This window comes from Hyperolius riggenbachi, chromosome 2 (genome assembly GCF_040937935.1).
Source record: "Hyperolius riggenbachi isolate aHypRig1 chromosome 2, aHypRig1.pri, whole genome shotgun sequence".
Classification (NCBI taxonomy): Eukaryota; Metazoa; Chordata; class Amphibia; order Anura; family Hyperoliidae; genus Hyperolius; species Hyperolius riggenbachi.
Window position 1 is genome coordinate 459,811,203 of NC_090647.1, and position 22,364 is coordinate 459,833,566.

At 44.2% G+C, this 22,364-nt stretch overlaps 1 protein-coding gene across 24 annotated transcripts in view; it reads left to right on the top strand.

Annotated features, from left to right (window-relative positions):
* The window catches only part of MYO18A (myosin XVIIIA), a 488,146-nt gene that overhangs the window by 285,885 nt on the left and 179,897 nt on the right, over window positions 1-22,364 (top strand). For all 24 annotated transcript variants that reach the window (XM_068270111.1, XM_068270110.1, XM_068270109.1 and 21 more), the window contains 3 exons: window positions 846-1,032; window positions 3,990-4,224; window positions 8,237-8,346. In XM_068270111.1, the coding sequence (XP_068126212.1) occupies window positions 846-1,032; window positions 3,990-4,224; window positions 8,237-8,346 (532 nt within the window). The remainder of the gene's footprint in view (window positions 1-845; window positions 1,033-3,989; window positions 4,225-8,236; window positions 8,347-22,364) is intronic.

Below are 22,364 nucleotides of genomic sequence, written 5' to 3' on the forward strand. Positions count from 1 at the left end.
CTGACACTATAGAGATAAACACAGCCAGCTCTGACAAGCTGTTTGTCAGCAGCGTGGCTGTGATTTATGAGGGATTGCAGAGTGCAGGGGGACCTTAGGGGGGTTTGGGATAGCAACAGAGGCTGGGCTGTATAGGCAGATCCAGCCTCTGTATGCAGATAATATTCTTCAAACCCACCTCGGGTTCTCTTTAAAGGGAACCAGAGACGAAATAAAGAAAATATTTTATACATACCTGGGGTTTCTTCCAGCCCCATACGCACGGATCACTCCCACGCTGCAACCCTCCACTGCCTGCAACTACGAGAACCGGCTCCCGTCACTGATGTCATCGGAGCCAGCTACGCAGGAGAAGTGCACCCTCTACATGTCTCTCCAGCAGCTGCTGGAGAGATACACAAACGGCGTACTTCTCCTACGCTAGACTGACTCCGACTGACAGAAAAGCGGGGGGGGGGGGCCGGTTCTCGTAGCTGTGGGCAGTGGAGGATGGCGGTGTGGGAGCTGCAGGAAGCCCCAGTTATGTATAAAATCTTTTCTTTATTTCGTCTCTGGTTCTCTTTAAATGTTTCCAGTGGCTGCTCATCTGACCATAACAATCTGTGATACAGCAGTCAGCAGGTTTCCCTCACAAGAGTCTTCTATTCTGTTTGCTTGTAGTTGTAGTATTGCTGGTAGTGCTTACTTTCTGAATAGTTCAGGGGGGCTTGCTTTATCCTTGAAATGAACCCGAGAATATTGGTGAGAAGGCGATGGGAAAACTCTTATCACAGTCGTGCTGTTGTGCCTTCAGTCAGGTTTTAATTGTATGGATTTCTAACAGTATGTCTTTTACTTCACTGCAGGAAAATAATTAGCAGCTTATTTGCTGGCAGAACAGGCACAGCGACAGTCTTGTCGGGTTCAGTGGCTGGTCTAGAAGGAGGATCCCAGCTGGCCCTGCGGAGAGCCACCAGCATGAGGAAAACCTTCACTACAGGCGTGGCAGCTGTCAAGAAGAAGTCTCTCTGTATCCAGATTAAACTTCAAGTGGTGAGTGAAGCTAAACTTATATCTGCACTCTGGAGGCTTCTACCTGAACATGGAAATCTTCTTATACAGTTCTTTATTATTATTATTCATTTATATAGCACATACATTTTTGAGGGAGCTGTACAGAATAAGACACAAACTGTTATGTAATAGAGACACCCGTATATAAAGGGAAAGCTCTCAAGATCTCATAGACTAGAGGTGAGGTGACAATTAAAAATGACTGAGGGTAAGACCCAATTGTGAGCTTTCTTTAAAGTGAACCTGAGATCACTATACAGGGTATAATTATACTTACCTGGAACTTCCTCCAGCCCCATGATGACCATGAGGTTTGTGGGCTCCCTTGCCGTCCTCTCCAGCCACTCTGTTTTCTTCTAATCAGCCCTGGTATTTGGGCCGGCCTTGCTCTTATCAGTGATGTTTACTATATTTCCGACAAGGTACCGACAAGACAGAAGCTGTCACTTACATGCCTGAAAATTAACTCTTGCAGGCAGCAAAAAACAAGTAAACAGCCTGATTATTTATGTTTTGCACTGTACATAAATATGTTTATCTGATCATGTCACATGTTGCCTCGGGTACACTTTAAGTGATAGTTCTACTGTTACCCAGAGTGGCCTAATCTTGGAGCAATGTCACTGTGACATCTTTTTGTAATCCATGTATGTTTAAAGTTAGAATATGGTTTAAATTGTAACTAAAATGAGGATGCTGCTAAATGGTGGCCGTACTGTTGTTTTTAGCTAGAAATGTAATTAATGCCTGAGAATGAATTGGAGAGGTCACTGTTGATACAGCTACCTTGAATGTCAGATCTAGAGATGTCACCTTAAAGAGAACCAGAGATGAAGCACCCTCATGTATTTTATTACATTTATCAGTGGGAACATGACAGTAAACACCTACCCTGCTTTTAATTTCATTCTTATCGGCTTAATTAGTCTATTTGCAGCTGTGATAAGAATCCCCGACTGGCTCAGTCTAGGTTTGACCTGGAATCATTATAGCTGAGTCACTCTTCTGTGGAGGCTTTTCAAGCCCAAGCCTGCCACCTCCTGGCTCAGATTTCCTGCTTTGCATACTGAGAGCTGTGATGACATGGGAGGGGCTGCTCCTGCTGAGAGAGAAGCTCTGAAACAGACAAGTGTGGCAGCAATATGATCCCTGTGTGCACTAGATAATGATGATGACTGCAGTTTCATTCCTATGAGAGACATTTCCTACAGGCAGCTGCACATCATACCAAAATGAAAGCACACAGATGAAAGGCTGTAGCAGCCTTTCTCATATAGCCTAGATAGCAGCCTAGTCTCATATAGCCTAGACAGCACATCCAGAACAACTCATAACCCGGAAGCAGAAGGGATATGAGCCGACGGCCATATTTGATTTTTCCTGGAGCAATAATGGATAAAAAACACTAAAAAAGGCACACCAGAGCGGCGAAATTATCAGGTAGAGCATTTATTCTTTACAAGCTATCGACTGATATGTTTATTTTGTGTGAAACGTTCATCTCTGGTTCCCTTTAAAGAGTTCTAGACTTTACCTAGGAGAACTTGCCCATCTTTTATATTTTTCTTAGCACAGCAAAAGGTGTAGAGACAACATACAGTATATACTCGAATGCAAGTAACTATGACCTCGTGTATAAGTTGACTCTAATATTCAACCCTCTTAAGCTGGAATTTTTTATTGACTCAAGTATAAGTCTACCCATAAGAGGTTAATGGCTAAACTTGGGGACTAGGCGAGGTTAATGACTGCACGGCATACAGTATTGCAACCATTAACTCCTCTTGTCCTTTAATTGCAGCCAATACCTCTTTAAGGCCCCCAAGTGCTGCAATTATTCACTCCTTTTTATGCAGCCCATTATTTCCCCTCTGCCCCTTTCCTTGTTAATTGTTGTGGCCAGGACTTTCAGACCTGTGTTTTCTTGGCATTTCCTTTCCTCAAACTTACCACTGGGTAAATTGCTGTAACTGGGAATGTCACTATTTGTACACACATTACTCAGAGTGCTCAGTGTTGCCCGTGACTCGTGTATAAGTCGACCCCTATACTTTTATGAAGTGAATCAGACCTAAATTTCTAGACTTATATTCAAGTATATACAGTATTTTAGATCATTAAACCGAGCCAAAAACACACTAACTTTTCAGTCAGAAAAGCTTAATTAAGTGATCTGTCAAAGCAGGTTATGGGCGGGGGCAAACGTACGTTTGTAAATTGTTTACAACAACCGATAGAACATTGGAAATCTCTTTATTTTATATTTTGTGGAATTCTTTAATATTGTATGGCTCCACTGAAATATACCGTAGGTATACAGTACTGCTGACATAAAGGTACCGCAGTACGCTTTCACAACCTCTTTCATAACTTTTCTCAGTTTGGCATACATTTTAGAGCAAGGTAGACAAAATACATTCCCCTTAAAGCGGTATGAAACCCAGCATTTCTCCTTTGCTCTAAAAGATTATTTACAGCAGATAATATACTACCATAATTTCTTTTTAGCAGAACAGCATTCAAACAGTTAAACACAGGATTTACTTTTTCAATAGAAAACCCCCTTCAGTGAGATCCCAATAGGTGATAACATTATCTTGTTTTTACCTAACTATAGCAAGAGAGGAATGTAAACATTCCCTGGCAGTGTGGAAACTCCTTATAATGTGTGCAGATTACAGAAATTGTCACTGGGTACACTACAATATATAAATACTGTAGCTATGAATAAAATGCAATGGCAGCTTTTAGAGCACATAAACTGTACTTTTGGAACTTGTAATTTGTAAATGAATAATATTTGTGCACAAAAGCAAATATGACTGTATGGGTTATAAAAAGTAGGAAACACATTTTATTTAATATTATGTCAGAGTTTTTAATACCGCTTTAAGTAATTTGTCAAGGAAACGTTTAATATTGTTTTATTTTTGCAGGACGCTCTTATTGACACCATTAAAAAGTCCAAAATCCACTTTGTTTACTGCTTCCTGCCCAAAGTTGAAACAAACAGTGATGCACGGCTGGTACCGGCTGCTCGTGTTGGCTCCAGTGAGTCAGACCTGTCTGGGGAGCGGTTCGATGCAGAGTTTATGCAGGTGGATGTCCCTCTTCTGCGGGCTCAGCTCCGGGGGTCTCGGCTTCTGGATGCTCTACACATGTACAGACAAGGTGAGTGCAAGCGAAGTAGACAATATGCTTTCAATAGTCTTCTACTGAAGTTGGTGGCATACTTAGTTTAAAGTTTGGGAGTAACAAGGTTTTAATACTTGATTTCTTGCTTCTATAAAGCCCCCCCCCCCCCCCCAATCATTTTAACTTTCCCTTATCTCCTTGCCTCCCATGCAGGTTGTTATACCAGACAACCCATGTAAGACTCCACCACACAAAGCTATACCAGTCTGTGTGGTCCATGAAGTGTGGAGACATGGCAGGAGAGAGGAAACATTTATGCCCCTCTCCTGCAAAGTCCATGTCAAGGACAAGAGGCTTATCCCCACCTCCGGTCCCAGTAGGAGGTGGAGATCAATACGGCCATGCATGTGGGGATAAGTCCTGGGCTTATGGTGAAACCTGGGAGACCCCTTTCCCCCAGATTTCCATCACCTTCCAGGTGAATGGGTATAGAATGCAATTTTTATCCACTGTAAAGTAAAAAATAATCTTTATTGAAAAAAAAAAACTGCATTCTTTTTTGTGATTTCATTTTTTGTATACTTCTTTCTTGTGTACACTTCAGTCTTCCTTCTTCTTTTTTCATCTGTCAACTTGCTTTAAGATCTGCTGGTGGTCGCTACTACTGCCACACCCAACGCTCACCGCTGCTGCCAAGCCAGACACCTGGCACTCATCCGACATCCACTGCTACATGCCAGGCTCTCTTGGAATTGCCGCTCCCCTTGGCTTACCTGGTGGTCCAGTAGGCAGCCCTGGCGGGAGCTGTACAGGTGCTTTTGTTCGGTTCCTGTCTTCAGTATTCAAAAAGGAAGGAGGAAGCGAAGCGGTAGCGTTCCCAATGGGTCACAGCGGGGATTGATGGTGCCTGTGGAGCCCGATAGCGGTAGCGGCAGATGTCGGATGAGTGGTGGGGAGATTTATGGCTGTAGCAGTGGCAAGTGATGGATGTCTGGTGAGAGCGGGGGACCTCCAGGGGTAAAGAGGTAGCAGTGCCCTAGTGCTGAAATACAACTCCACAGCACAAAACCTTGCTCTCCATTGCTCGGCAGCTATGAGCAATGTTCAGGCAAACTGCTATTATTTGCTCTAGATATAAGGCTCTCTACACTCCACCATCACACATGTGAAACCAGCAGATGCATTTGCCTATCACTCTCATGTGATGGACAGCCAAGCTTGCAGGCATATTCCATGCTTGAAAAAGATCTTTCAGTGGGCTTATTCCTACAAGTCACAAAAGCTAGCCATACACTTGTAGATTTCCACCCAGTATTCCACAACTATTGATTCTTTTCTGAAACGAATCGATTTAGAAGAAACTGAGTCCTACCATACACTGTGCATCAATTTCAATAGATTCCAGCAGGGAATCTATTGAAAATCAATTGAACTGCAGAGTTCTAGATCATCAATCTGCCAATTCTCTTGCCCCGCCCACTGAAAGCCTTTAATTTTCCGCCCTGTCCGGTCAATACTTTTGATCAATTTTGGTCAAAATCTATCAAAGATCGATCTGACATTTTGGAGGATCAATTCCCAGCAGATGAATCGAATCTGCGAGGAATCAAATGAGAAAATCGATGAGTGTATTGCCACCTCAAGAATCCTTCATGCATCACCCGTGTAGGAATTACCCCTTTAACGCTTCAGATTGTTATCATTGTGTGCTGGGTTGTCCTTTCTTCTATTTGCCGCTTTCAATGAAATCATCCGCTTTTGGGCTTCTTTTATACCATGTTAAAGGAGAAATAAAAGATGAAACAACTCAATCACCTCACCAAAAAAAGAGAAGGGAATCAATGCACATCTCCGGCTGTGCAATCAATACAAGTTCCCTGCTGAGTTGGTGCTGAATGTGGCACCTGTCAATAGCGAGAGACAACTTGAGAGAGGGAACATAAGCGGCCCGGTCTCTTCTGCCAATTGCACTGGAATTCACAGACAATCAGGAGCAGAAGCTGCTTTTCCAATAACCAGCTCAGAGCTTGATTTAATTACACATAAACAATCACATTCAGGGCCTCCAATCTCTCATATAAGTGGATTGCGGTTTGTTTTCGCAGTATGTCTGCAGACGCTAAACACTCACCCCGAGACGACCCCCCGCAGGGTTCCGGCCTGTTACGTTATTGTTCTCAGGCCTATACATAGGTGAAATACAAAAACAGCAGACGCTCACAACAAATAACACTTGTGACCTGATTTACTATAGTGGAGTGATGGCAAATGGGTTCAGTTAAAGAACCTAGAAAACCAGACACGCCTAAGGAAATAAAAACACGGTTTCCACTAACATAGACAAGAAGTCACAGCTGGAATTGTAATTCAAAAGATTCTGCCTGATGAAGAACTGATTGGATTTTCTATGCAAATAGTGAAACTGCTGGATTTTGGTATATGCACAGGACAATCACATGATTCAGGTGTCTTCATGGTAGGTCCGACCCTGAGGACACCTGGCTGTCATGTGATTTATTCAGGGGCTTTCAGATATCCTGTCACACTGGGGTCAGGTTCTGTCATTGCATCAAAACTAGAAGGTGGTTGTGCGAGTCTGTGGAGGCTCCTGCAGTCTAGTAGCTTAGGTGTCTGTGGTGCCTGGCAAAGTTAAACCTTTAGTGACTTAACCATGGTTTATGATTACTTTAGTCATCAGGCTAATGTCTGTACCAGCACCCCCCATATCATACCCATCGAAAGTTTAAACAACAAACAATCAGTGGTGACAATTTGTTTTCTTTTTTTTGTCAATTTGCTTTGTCCTTAACACTTTGGGAACTTCTTGCTTCTCTTCACTGCCCCCTCTCCCAAGCTTATTACTTAATGCTCCGTTAAGCCCAGAGTATGAACTGACTAAATTATTCAATGCAATGCTCGTGGCCCAGAAGTAGAAAATGTAGGGATGAGCTTAAGTGTGCGTTTCGACTACCGGTATTCACAGGCCGCGGCAGGGGGCTATCATCCTTGTCGACGCCTCTGGCTGTTGCATTCCATATCACATGGCACGTTACTCTGATACTTCCTCCTTTAAAGCCAGAAGAAGGAAACAGGAAGTGATGTGGAGCGCCATATGTAACACGACAAGTTAACACCTCCCCACTGCAGCCCACAGGTATAAAACTTCCATTTCATACAAACCTAAACGCATTTGAAAGCTCATCCGTAAAAAAAATCATAACAAAAATATAAGAATCGCCTGTATTTTACAAATTAAACGTTTGCTGTGATAACATTTATAGGGAACCAGAGATAAACGTTTCACATATCAGTCGATAGCTTGTAAAGAATAAATGCTCTACCTGATGATTTCGCCACTCTGGTGGGCCTTTTTTGTGTGTTTTTTTATCCATTATTGCTCCAGGAAAAATCCAATATGGCCGCCAGCTCATATCCCTTCTGCTTCCGGCTTATGAGTTGTTCTGGCTGTGCTGTCTAGCCTCTATGAGACTGTAGACAAGCAGGGCTGCTGCAGCCTTTCATCTGTGTGCTTTCATTTTGGTAAGATGTGCAGGAAGTGTAGGAAGTGTCTCTCATAGGAATGAAACTGCAGTCATCATCATTATCTATGCAGAGTGCACACAGAGCACACAGATCATATTGCAGCCACACTTGTCTGTTTCAGAGCTTCTCTCTCAGCAGAAGCAGCCCCTCCCATGTCATCAGAGCTCTCAGTATACAAAGCTGAGCCAGGAGGGGGCAGGCTTTGACTTGAAGAGACTCCACAGAAGAGTGACTCAGCTATGTTTCCAGGTCAAACCTAGACTGAAGGCTCAGTTGGGGATTCTTATCACAGCTGCTAACAGACTAATTAAGCAGATAAGAATGAAACTAAAAGCAGGGTAGGTGTTTACTGTCATGTTCCCACTGATAAATGTAGTAAAATATATGAGGGTGCTTCCTCTCTGGTTCTCTTTAAGACTAAGAATTCAGATAAGTTTAATCTCATTTTTGACAGTGTCTGGACTGTGCATTTATGACCATATCTGTTTCATTTGTGTTTTTCCAGGCTACCCTGATAATATGGTATTCTGTGAGTTCAGACGCAGATTTGACATACTGGTTCCTCATCTTACCAAAAAGCATGGCCGCAACTACATAGTGACCGATGAGAAGAGGGTAAGGGTCTCGTTAGATGTTTTAATTTCATTTTTTTTTTACATTTTCTTAAAACAGTCTGTTAAAATTATTTCTCATCTTTGACGTTGTGGACATAACTGCAGTTGTACGAACACTAGAACCTCAAGCCAGGGATAGGCTGCTTCAGAATGGACCAATTAAATTCCACCTTGGTGGGAATCCATTGGCCTTTGGGGTTTTTTTTGTTTTAAATGCTGCTTACAAAATTTGCATAATACTGCCTTTAGGTCCGATACTCATTCATAACTGATGGTTTGTGGCATACTTATAGTTTACTTTATATAATTTATAATATTTTCCCAACTTGCAGACAGCTGTTTTATGTTGTTTAGTGTAAGATGTGGGTTTTTTAGAGTGGAACGTATAAGATTACCAGCTAAAGAGTATAGCTATAAAATAAATGTTCCTTCCTCCTACCCTCCTTGATGAACACAAAAGGGTCCTTAACTTAGCTTTTTATGTGGCCATCCTCACCAAGCAGACCTCTCGGCTCCTCCTTTCACCAAGGTTATCTTTCACCTGTCCAGTACCCAGAATGCTGCTTCTCAATGCTGCACCATAGTCACATCCTAAGCCAATCACTAGAAGGGAGTGGAGCGTTTACAACTATAACAGCCACGCCAACTACTCCAACAGTGATGAAGTCAGGAAGTGTGTGGTGTATATACCAGTATAGAAATTAAGTTATGAAAAACAAGAGCCACTATAATTTTTGAAATTTGCTTAAGGCCGTTAAACACACTGCAAAGTATAGAATCTGACTTTCAGAACAGTAGAACGCGCTTATCTGGGCACCTCATATTGCTGCTCTTGTTGGCCGTACACATACAGTCTGGACGAATCTGAAACTTCCACCGATGAATGCCAAAACAGACTGGAACAGCTGCCTGCATGTTAAATGACTCTATAAAATTAAAAGCTATAGCTTTTATGCCTGGTTTACAATGGAATACACAAATGATTCAAATGGCTTTACTCACTATCATAAAGTGACATCATTTTGTTCTGATCCCGCTACAAAAATCCTGCTGGCTCTAGATCTTCAGAACATAAAAGGAACCTGAGGCGAGAGGGGTATGCAGGCTGCCATATTTATTTCCTTTTAAACAAAACGCATTACCTGGCTGTCCTGTGGATCCTCTGCTCTGCCTCTAATACTTTTAGCCATGTACCCTGGACAAGTCAGTTCATCAGGCTTGCCAGTTTATCTCAGTTTTTATGCCTAGAGTGTGTTGTAGCTTATTAGCCACATGCTTGTTTCAGGTGTGTGATTCAGACACTACTTCAGCCAAATAGATCAACAGGACAGCCAAGAAACTGATATTGCTTAAAGTGTACCTGAGATGTGTATAATGGGTGTGTATATACTTACCTGGGGCTTCCTCTAGCCTCATGAGGTGTGTGGGCTCCCTTGCCATCTTCTCCAGCCACTCCATTGTCTTGTAATCCCCCCGGTAATCATGCCTGGGGGAGTTCTTTGCCTGTGCAGGTGCAGAATACTCCCGGCTGATTACTGGGGGGGGGGGGGGGGGAATTACAAGACAACGGAGCAGCCAGAAAGGATAGTGAGGGAGCCCATGTTCCTCATGGAGCTAGAGGAAGCCCCAGGTAAGTATAAATACTTGCATTGTACACGCCCTTTAAAAGGAAATAAATATGGCAGCCTCCATATGTTTCTCACTTAGGGTTCCTTTTAACTTGGTACCCTTGGTATAAATGCTCACATGGGCACATCCTTGCTAGATTACGTTGTACTGCTGCACAGCTTGGATATGTCGCACGGACTCCTCCATTTTCTCCCGATTTTTCTCTATGAGCCCCATTCTTTGTATTTATAATGATAAGCCCAGTTGTTAGTGTTTATGGTTAGACTTTCAGCTGTTTGCTGATGCTTCTGTGAGGGAGTGATTTTCAGCATCTGGCAGGTAACGTTCTGAGAGAACGCAGGTTTTTGCCTCTGGTGCTGCTGGCGCTGGGCCCAATGTTTCTGAATTGAATTTCTATAGTAAATTATATGGCTGACCCGTTCCACTTTGATATCTTTCTCTGTAACTCATGTGGTGGCAACTGATTTTCACAGCAGCGGTGCTTTGCTGTGCAGACTATGAAAACGGAGGGTTTGCCAAGCGAGAATTTAGCACTAGGCTTGGCCAAAGCTTGTTCTGTGGTGGAATAAATGCTGCTTTCTCAATGCTGCAGACATATGTAGAATTTTGCACTCGGGCTGTAAGTTATCAGTAATTCAATAATGGCATTCCACAAGCTCCTTATTCATCCTCACTCAGTTCGTGCTACTCTCTAAATCAGAGAACCTTGACTTGTTAGGATCGATATATATTTTTGTTTTATGTTCTTTTATCCACTGTTGAACTCATAAGAAATATGAAGCAAATCAGGACGTTTCAAGTGAATCTGTAGAGGGTCCTTGCAAACCTATAGATATAGCAAGACTAGCCTGTTTACCTCAGCAGCACTGTCTGCTGTCACAAACAATCACAATCAGAATCTTTTATTTCGCCAAGGAATTGTTTTTGGCTCATACAAGTCTCTATAGTTGGTATTTTAAGGTGCCCATTAACTGTACAATCTTTTCACCAAATGCGATCTTTCCATGCGTTTTTAATGATCAAATTTTATAGAATATTTGCTGTTTATGAAGGCAAGCGATAATCATTCAGTGAATGTGAACAATCGATAAGTGCATTCTGGTTAGTTACGATCATTAAAATAATATCGAAAGATCATATCTGATGAAAAAAAAAATGTACCGTCAATGGGCACCTTTTGTCAATTGTCATTCTCATCTTACATCTTCAACCCACCTTCGCCAACTAACCTGATAGCTGCCGGGCCTTGAGATTGGCCTTAAAGGGAACCTGAAGTAAGAGGGATATGGTGGCTGCCATATTTATTTTCTTTTAGAAAATACCACTTTTCTGTCAGTCATGCAGTAGTGTCTTAATTACATGCCTGAAACAAGCATTAGGCAAATTCAGTCAGACTTCAGTCAGAAACACCTGATCTGCATGCTTGTTCCGCCTCTATAGCTAAAAGTATTAGAGGTAAAGGCTCAGCAGGACAGCCAGGCAATTTGCATTGTTTAGAAATAAATACATTTGTAAGCCTCAATATCCTTCTCAGTTCAGGTGTGCTGTAAAGGACGCCTGAAGTGAGAAGAATATGGAGGCAGCCATATTAATTTCCTTTTAAACAATACCAGTTACCTGGCAGTCAGTGGGGTAGCTAAGGAGCTGTGGGCCTCAATGCAAGTTTTACAATGCACTCTATACATAGCAATTGATACGGCGCACTAAAACCTGCCAATGGCAACTACAGTGTCAGAGGTGCAAGAATGGGATGGGGAACAGTTTGTTAATGATTACACTATTCAAAGTACCTATAGAAGTGATTATTATGAGCACAGCACCAATAGAGAGCTAATACTGTAGTGAAGGGAGGGCCCTTTGGGGCCCCGATGCGGTCACAACCTCTGCAACCCCTATTGCTACGCCCCTGCTGGCAGTCCTGACTTAATGACACCAAAAACAAGCATGCAGCTAATCTTGTCAGATCTGACAATAATGTCAAACAACTGATCTGCTGCCTGCTTGCTCAGGGGCTCTGGCTAAAAAGTATTAGAGGCAGAGGATCAGCAAGACTGGCAGGCAACTGGTATTGCTTAAAAGGAAGTAAATATGGTAGCCTCCATATCCCTCTCCTTGTCCTTTAAGACCTGAAAATATTATCTGAGGAGTATGGGGGCAGGGATGGGCAAGGCAGAGTGAGGCATGGAATGGGTGGGTGGGGGCATGGCTGGGCTTTGAAATTGGGAAGTCTAGCCAAGTCTGTTGAAGACTCCCCATCATTTATTCCCCCTGGGAAGTGAGAATGGGCTTTCTATGCTTCTTCAATATGCTAATTATGAAAATCTAAACTGTAAATGGACTAATCAAATCTTGCAGTGAAGCATTTGATTTGATTGGCCCATTTTCAAGCTGCATAGATTTGTAGTAACATTTGCATAATTCTGCATCCCCTTAGAATTATTTGCATATTTAAAGAGACTCTGAAGCGAGAATAAATCTCGCTTCAGAGCTCATAGTTAGCAGGGGCATGTGTGCCCCTGCTAAATTGCCGCTAAACGGGGGTCCCTTCACCCCCAAACCCACCCCCGCAAGACTTGGTTGTACACTTGGTCGCTCCTGGAGGCAGGGCTAACGGCTGCAGCCCTGACTCCAGTCGCGTCTATCAGCGGCGCATCGCCGCCTCTCCCCCGCCCCTCTCAGTGAAGGAAGACTGAGAGGGGCGTGGGAGAGGCGGAGATACGCGCTGACAGACGCGCGTGGGGCAGGGCTGCAGCGGTTAGCCCTGCCCCAACCAGGAAGCGCTCCCCCGCTGCACCGAGGGGATTTGGGGGTGACAGTCCCTAGACTCCAGAAGGGGTGCTGGCAGCTTGTGTAAGAGACTGGCAGGGACAGAAGTCATATTACAGGCAAGTAGCCTCTGTGTGATGTGGAACTGGAATACACATAACCTCTCTGTTCCATCTCAGTCTCTTCCCTCTTTTCTCTGGGCTAGTGCTCGCCAAAATTGCAATAGCAATCACTAGCAATCTGCGAGTGCGATTTTGTGAAGCAATTTTCAGAGCGATTTGTGAATGAATCGCTCCCCCTAAAAAATGCTACATGCAGCGTGTTTACTATATTGGAAAAATCACAACGCTGCTGTGGGGACACCCTCATAGAGTAACATTAGCCAAGCGCTTTTCAAATCATTGTCGATTTGAAAAATGCTCCGAAACACTTGGTGTGCACCAGCCCTCCCTAATTCACATTTGTTTCCATCTTCCCCTAGTGCTGGGTGTCTGTGGCCTCAATTCACGGAGCTTTATCAAACACTTTATCAAACGTTTGATAATTTACCTCATGGGTAAAATCTAATTTTGAACTCACTAAGGTGTTATATATTTATTGAACGTTTTATCGGTAAAACATTCGATAAATATATAACACCTTTGATAATTTACCTCATGGGTAAAATCTAATTTTAAATTCACTAAGGTGTTATATATTTATCGAATGTTTTACCGATAAAACGTTCAATAAATATATAACACCTTAGTGAGTTCAAAATTAGATTTTACCCATGAGGTAAATTATCAAACGTTTGATAAAGTGTTTGATAAAGCTCTGTGAATTGAGGCCTGTGTCTTCTTGTCATACAGGAAATCTAAATAAAAATGTAATCCTGGTGAGGCAAATATCTTCTTCCCTCTCTCTTCACTGTTCCTTCACATAAGTAATAGTACACCGCTGGTGAGTTCAGAGCAGGGTGAGCCGAATGACGGCTCTCCCTACTGCCGCTAAACTCCCTGGTGGCGTTAAATACTATTCCTCCTCCGACTCATCGCAACTCGGAGGGAGATGTAATTCACGGTCGATCACCGGAGCCCCAAATTACCTTACACACCCGTGCAGCATATTATTGCTGCTATGGAGCTCCTAGTTTCTAACCAACTGCTTCACCTTCTCTCTCCAGTCTTATTAGTTATCCTAACCTAAAGCTGGCCATACATGCATCAACTGTTACTGACAGATTCTTTCACTACGATTGAATCATAATGGCTTTTCCACCTGTCAGTACTAAGTATGTATGTGGCCTGTAGGGTTTCATACTATAGTGAAGTTATCTGACTGAGGTAGATGGTGGTCTGGTAAAGGGGGAGGGGGATATCCGAGATGGGAGAGGGACATATTTGAGGGATTAGTAGAGATGGTGGTGAAGGAAAGGACCAGGGCCGGCCCGCTCATGAGGCGGGGTGAAACTTTTGCCTCAGGCGGCAAAATTCCAGGGGCGGCACCCGCCCGTCCGTGGGTGCGGGGAGCCGGCCGCCGAGCTGGAGGGGTAGCTGGCAGGACGGGGGTATTGGGCCTAGCGGCGGGGAGGGGGGTCGGACTCCCCCCCCTCCCTCGCCTGGGTCCCCCGTGCTCCGCTCCCCTCCAGCGTTAAATACAAGCAGCCGCTATGTGTAAGAGGCACGGGCGGGTAGGACTCACCTCTTCCTCGTTCCAAGCGTGCGCTCCACTGACGTCACTTCCTGCAGCGTTGGGGGGGGGGGGGGGGTGGCGGTGGAATTTTTTTTTTTTGCCTCAGGCGGCAAATAGTCTGGGGCCGGCCCTGGAAAGGACATAAGTGTGTCACACTGTCCCTCGAGTGTTCTTGCTATATTTCCGCATGGGTGCCCCATGTGACTACTGGCATATACAAAGTGAGGTGCATGTGTGATGTCATTTGGGCTGGGACTCCAAAAAGCAACCATGATCAGTGTTCCACCATGTTTATACAAACAATTCATTCTTATTCTGTGACCTAGTTCTAGATCAGGGCTTTAGAATCTACATTGTAGTCGGTGCACTGCGGTATGAAGTTGCAGGGCAGATGCACTGTGAAAAGATATGTATATAGGGGTGTATATTGGGGATAATGTATATAGGGATATATGGAAGATGAAAACCTCTACTGAGGGGGCACCCTGTGTATTTTGCGGGGAAACGCAGTGCAGCGTATGTATTTTGCAGGCAAACGCAGTGCATCGTGTGTAGTTTGTGGGCAAATGCTGCGCCAGCGCATGCATAGTAGTGCGCAACTTGCCGAGAAACCTTTCAGGAATCCCCCCTTAGAAATCCCTGTGTGTGTGTGTGATCTGCTTTTTTTTTTACTATTGCCCCTCAGAGTGTGTGTGTGTGTGTGTGTGTGTGTGTGTGTGTGTGTGTGTGTGTGTGTGTGTGTGTGTGTGTGTGTGTCTGTCTGTGTGTGTGTGTGTGTGTGGTGTGTGTGTGTGTGTGTGGTGTGTGTGTGTGTGTGTGTGTGTGTGTGTGTGTGTGTGTCTGTGTCTGTGTGTGTGTCTGTGTGTGTGTCTGTGTGTGTGTGCGTGCGTGCGTGCGTGCGTGTCCTGTCTCAATATTTTTGATAGTTCTTGCTACATATTTTTTTATTTGATATTACCTGAACTAATCACTAGCTAGCACATAAGTACCCTTGTTTTTTTTTTACTTTGGTACAGCATATATCCAGCACTTGGTGTAGCAAAACCATGCATGCACGTACGTATATATGTGTATGGATGGAATACAGTTCAATGTGGAGGTTAGCATGCACTGAGTCACCAGTTTGAATCCCAACCAGTACTCTATCTGCACAGAGTTTGTATGTTCTCCCTGTGTCTGTGTTGGTTTCCTGCGTTCACTCCAGTTTCCTCCCACATCCCAAAAACGTACTGTTAAAGAAACCCTCAAAGTTTGACTTTTTTGTGATCCCCTTTAGTAGGCAGAAGGAAGTTAGTAATGACACATAGATTTGTATTTATTTTTTTACTACCACTGTCAACTTTATCAGAGCTTAAATATGCAGTGCTAGGATGGGTGACTGCTCTGCACAACAGAGGAGGGGGCTGCTCTATTTAGATATTCATTGAATGGTGAACTTCTTAATGCTGCATACACACGGTGCGTTCCCGCACGCGATTTCCCGCTTGATTCCCGTCGATTCGTTTATTTCCAACATGTCCGATTTTCATTTCGATGGATTGTTAGGTCGATTCGCATGTAAAGTATGCCAATTCGACCTAACGATTCATTGAAATGAAAATCTGACATGTTGGAAATAAACGAATCGACGGGAATCGAGCTGGAAATCGAGTGCGGGAACGCACCGTATGTATCCAGCATAAGGCAGCCATACATCAGAAGATTGTGGGCAGATTCGAGAGAGACAGGTTTATCTTTAATTGAATCTGATTAGAGAGAGATTTGCACCCAGAAGTGGGAGGAAAGCTATTGTAGCTTTACTGCAATTTGGTTCCACATACTGTACTTGTGTGAGAAGGAGTTTTTTTCATTGACATGTATAAAAACTAAAGAAAGGAAGGTCTTCAGCTGGAATCTGACTTGATTCTATCAGTGTGTATTCTGCAGCCACGACTGCAAAGATTGATGTCAGAGAAACAGGCACAAATTTCCTATTAAGTGTAATATTGGTTAACACTGTATGTATCCCTAATTATTGGCCAGCGCTGAGTAATATGTTGGCGCTTTATAAATACAATAAATAATAAGTGTACATACTTTATCATTTTTTTTCACTTATTGAGTTGTTGACACCTTGCGAAATCACTGGTGGTACTTGAAGATTTCCATGCGATAAAAGTGATACAAATTTCTGAAAAGGTTGGTCTAAGGGATCACCCTTTCCAGTCCTTTTCCCCGATAACCCATGTCCCCCTGCCCAGCACCTGTTTTTTCCAGGGTGTTGGGGGGATTTGGGTGACCGGGGATAAAAGACCCAGTCGCAGGGATACGAGAGCTTTGTGCTCTGCATCGGTGGCTGGGGGGCAGGGCCAAAACCGACTCATGCTGTTGCTTTGCCCCCCTTGCAAGAGCACCAGAGTAATTTCGGGATTACTTGGTGCTGCTGCAAAGTGTCAGTCTTTAGTCTGACATAGTATTGGAAAGGGTTAATATTATTTTTCTCGGCTATTTTTACTTTAGATGCCATATTTTTGCAAAATAAGTTTTGGAGTAAGCGGTGCGTAGAAAGTACAGGCAATGGAGCTGGGAAGGTGCCATTCTGCAGTATAGTTCACCCATCTGCTCACAGCAAGGTTCTTTTAAAACCTTTGCACTTTCCTCGTCGCTTTGGGCCTTATTAAGCATTCCTTTATTATTTGAGAACGATCTCTGTAGGATGATCTTGTTTGTTTAATGAAGAAGTCAGGTGAAGCCGTCTTTTACAGTTTACCAGTCGAAGATTCCAATAAATCTCCAGTCACTGGGGGCAGAAGGACACTGTGTATTATCAATGCACGAATGACTTCATTGATTAGGGATGCATCATTGCAAGTGGAGACTGTAATCTGTGTGTGTAACATAAATAGTACATGCAGTAGAGATGATGCACTGAGCCATTGCATCCGTGTTGGCTGTATTATTTACAATAGGCTCAATCATGTTTAAAATACATAGTGCATACTATAATACTGCACCTCTCTTCTCCAGTGACTGGAGCCCAGAACAGAAAATGTAGGAAATGTTAATTATACAAAAAAGTGCCCTTGTCTTTCAAATGGAGCTGGAAATAAAGCATATTCTTATGTTCCCTCTAATGCATCTCAAGGGGCCCATACACTGGTCGATTTCAGCCATCGATAGATCGATTCGATGGAATCTATAAGAAATAGTGGTACTTATCCGTTAGCCGGGCGCATCCGGCAGGTGGCGCTAATTACTATTCCCCCTCCAGGCCGACATGGATAGTAGGGAAAGATGTAACTCTGGTGGAGTTTTGTCGCCACCTAGAGGATGCGCCCGGCTAACGGATAAGTACCGAAATAGTTTCTATCGAATTAGCAAATCAAACGATTTGAGGCCGATTTCGATCGATTGGTGGCCGATTTGATGTATCTCACTGGGTGGAAAATCTAGGTCGATCTGCTGCCAGCAGCATGGCCCATATAGTTGCATTGGATCTAATGGTCCAATAATGCATTTAGATCGATTTCCAATAGATTTAATCCTGAAATCTATTGGAAATCTGTTCCTAGTGTGTGGCACACATCAGATAGATTCCTGTCAGATGCGACTTGACAGGCATTCAACAGAAATCCATCAGATGGTCGAATCTGCTGCAAATCTATAAGTGTATGGCCACCTTTACTGTCCAATCAAAGACCTTCTTTCCGAGAACTTGGACATCTGCTAGGTGTTAAAGGGAACCTGAAGTGAGAGGGATATGGAGGCTGCCATATTTATTTATCCTCTTGATCTCTTTGGCTGCAGCAGTGACTGAATCATACACCTGATGTGCCTAATCTAGTCAGACCTCAGTCAGATGCAACTGATCTGCATGCTTGTTCAGGGTCTATGGCTAAAGGTGCTCATAGATTACTCAACTTGGTGGCTGATCTACCAGCCAATTGGATAATTATAATCAGGGGTATATCTGGGTAATATAGAGCGTATGGCAAACACTGAAATTGGGCCCCCCCATTCAGAGCCCCCTTCCCCCCTAACAACAACAACCCTTATCGCCCGCATGTATTAAAGTTGCCTATGTTTTTTGGCTTGGCATATTGCTAAAGTTACTTTTTTGGAAATATCTCTTCTTATTCCCTCTCTGTACTCTATTCTAACATTAAGCCAAGTGCGGCCTACATACAAAAATTAAGTAACCATGTTCTTCACATAACAGAACTAATCGGATTTGAGGTCTGATTGACGAGGGGGCCTGGGGACAGGTATGGCGGCGCAACACAGGAGCAGGCATGGTGCCCATGTTGCTGGGGCGCCCATGGCATGAGCCATACCTGCACCCCTCTAGATACGCCTCTGATTATAATCGAGTCTGCTGAAAATCGGTACTGCCAAGTGCATGCCAGATTGCCGATGGGACCAGTTTCGAGCCGAAATTGGTTGCATGTCTTGATCGTACATGCTGGAAAATCTCGGATCGTCATACTCGATCGGGTGTGCAGCATTAGCGGCATGCGTTAATCGCAAGCGTCATGTGTGTGTCACGTGTGCTATATGTGGCCCCACCTGCTATAATGCTGGCAACTATGCGGGGGCATAGATGTGGGAATACGAGGACGGTGGCAGGCAAAGTATAACTGCACAGGTACCAGGGGGTGGGGCGACGGGGGACTAAAACATTAGCAGGACAGCAGCCAATTTTCATGCTAAAATGGATCAGGGATTGGCCTGCGGTTTATGGCGGGCAACAGATCTCTGTCCGATCAGATTTGATTAGAGAGAGATCAGTCCCTGGGTCTATCCATCTCTTGGCCACCAAAATCGCAAGATGTATGGGTAACTTTAAAGAGAACCCGAGGTGGGGATCTTAGAGTTAAATCTATACACAGAGGCTGGGTCTGGCTATAGTGTCCAGCCTCTGTTGCTAGTTGAATCCCCCGTAAGTCCCCCCTGCGCTCCGTTCTAGCCCATAAATGACAGCCGTGCTGTCGGGCTCTGTTTACCTTTCTAGTGCCACTAACGCCGCTCCCCCGCCTCCTGCAGAGCGCCGGTCCCCGCCCGCGTCCCTTCCCTCCAATCAGCGGTGAGGGAGGAGACGTGGGCGGGGATAGGCGCTCTGCAGGAGGCGGGGGAGCGGCGTGAGTGGCACTAAAATGGTAAACAGAGCCCGCTGCGACGCGCTCAGTGTCGACAGCGCGGCTGTAATTTATGGGGGGAGAGCGGAGCGCAGGGGGGATTTAGGGAAGATTCAACTAGCAACAGAGGCTGGACACTATAGCCAGACCCAGCCTCTGTGTATAGATTTAACTCTAAGATCCCCACCTCGGGTTCTCTTTAAGAGTATTAGAGCCAGAGGATCAGCAGGGCAGCCAGGCAATATGCATTGTGTAAAAGGAAATAAATATGGCAGCCTCCATAACCCTCTCACCTCAGATTCCCTTTAAAACCCCTTTATTTGTGCCATCTTCTCCCCAGCATTCATTTGTGATGGCCCTGTAAAGAAATCATTCTCAAAGTTTTAGAACAGGTAATCTTTACAGGGCAGCGAAGGTCACAAGGGGCAGAGTAGAGTCTATCAATGATTGAAAATAACATTAATGGATGGGTCATCAGTGTGCAACTCTTCTGAAGCCTTTTATAGCTTTATTCAAAGTGCACCTGTGACTAGAATACTACTTGCCATGAATCGATAGGACAGAAAGTCTCCTGTGTTTAACCTGATCTAGCAGAATTACAATACGATAAAAGGAAGACTATACAAGCAAACATTGGTAATTGAACAGTTTACGTTCAGCGTTTTTGTCTATAATGTATATTTTTATACTGTGCATAGAAATTATACCCAGAAACACAGCATTTCTTTGCTTTTCTTTGTTTTGTTCTATTGTATCCAGCTTTTTTCTCAATCTTATCAGTAAAATTCCTTTTTTTGCCATTAGAAAGCGCAAATAGTATTTAAAGTAAGTTGTCCTATATCATCTTAAGTCTAATATTACTTTTCTTACTTTTAGTACCTTTTAAACTTGTTTTTATAACCTGTCTGGCTGGGTTTGCAATGCTGTATTCGGAACATATTACAAGCAGACGAAAGTCAGTACCAGGTAGTGCCCAGCTAACGAACGTGATGGGGACTGTAGATTTGTTCAATTTGTATGCTTGTTTGATTAGTTAGATCTTTTTATCAATGTTTAGCCCGTTTTGGATAGGTTTATTTACTCTATCAAAATTAAGATCGATGCAATTTGTGATCAAAGACATAAACTTTTAAGATTGTATATACAGAGTGAAAATAGGACCTTACAGCAATACTATTTTGATCGCAAATACACCCAAAATGATCTCAATATACTAGTTTCTGATACAAAATTGTATCAAATTGTACAGTACAATCATATTTATGATAAGACACAAAACGTTAAAGAGAACCCGAGGTGGGTTTGAAGAATATTATCTGCATACAGAGGCTGGATCTGCCTATACAGCCCAGCCTCTGTTGCTATCCCAAACCCCCCTAAGGTCCCCCTGCACTCTGCAATCCCTCATAAATCACAGCCATGCTGCTGACAAACAGCTTGTCAGAGCTGGCTGTGTTTATCTCTATAGTGTCAGTCTGCTGCTCTCCCCGCCTCCTGCAGAACTCCAGTCCCCGCCTGCATCCCTTCCCTCCCTGCTGATTGGAGGGAAGGGACGGGGGCAGGGACCGGAGCTATGCAGGAGGCGGGGGAGCAGCTGAGACTGACACTACAGATGTAAACACAGCCTCACAGCACGGCTGTGATTTATGAGGGATTGCAGAGTGCAGGGGGACCTTAGTGGGGTTTGGGATAGCAACAGAGGCTGGGCTGTATAGGCAGATCCAGCCTCTGTATGCAGATAACATTCTTTAAACACACCTCGGGTTCTCTTTAAAGATTGTATGTACACAGTGAAAATTAAATCAGATCAATTCACTTATAGTTTTATAATGCCAGTTTCTGTTTGTATCAGCTGATCGTATGCAAGTTGAACATGTGTGACCCAGGAATTGCCTGTATTCAAAATAAATTCCAATAAGTGATCTAATTAAAGTTACATTTCCACTTACTGCAATTGCATGTACACAGCGCCACACCCATGTTTAAAACACACCATGCAAAGACCTATTGTGTATTTTCATGGAAAAAGAATGTTACACTGACCATATAGAGAGCGACACAGGAACAACCAATCATTACACTGACCACATAGGGGAACAAAGGCAGGCGATATGGGAACAACCACGGGTCGAGTGGGGCGTGGACGCGGGTGGACGACGTCCACCTGCTTTTTTCAGAGGGTGGACGCCGTCCACCCTGGCATGTGTGGAGGGGAGCAGCGCAGAGAAGGAGAGCTGTGTGGACAGCGGGGAAGGGTGGACGTCTCTTCCCCCCCCCCCCCTTCCCTCACCTTGGGGCTCCTCTTCCTGCCTCTCCCCTCCGGTGTTTTTAAATCTCGGCAGCTAAAGTGAGCGGAGACTTAATGCCGTTCTTCCAGCCGCAAGGGACGCTCTGCTCTGTGCGTAGCTAGTCTGGTCTTGAGTAGACAAGACTAGCCGTGCACAGAGTAGAGCTCCATCCAGCGGCTGGAAGAACGGCGGTAAGTCTCCGCCCACTTTAGCCACCAAGATTTAAAAACACTGGAGGGGAGAGGCAGGAAGAGGAGTCCCAAGGTGAGGGAAGGGGGGGGGAAGAGGTCCGCCCTTCCCCGCTTTCTACACAGCTCTCCTTCTTTGTGCTGCTCCCCTTCTGCTGGGGGCACACCTGGCTACCTGGGGACATATACCCCTGCCTACATATACTGGGGACGTATACCCCTGCCTACATATACTGGGCACATATCCCCCTGGCTATATATACTGGGGACATATACCTCTAGCTACATATACTGGGCACATATACCCCTGCCTACATATACTGGGCACATATACCTCTAGCTACATATACTGGGCACATA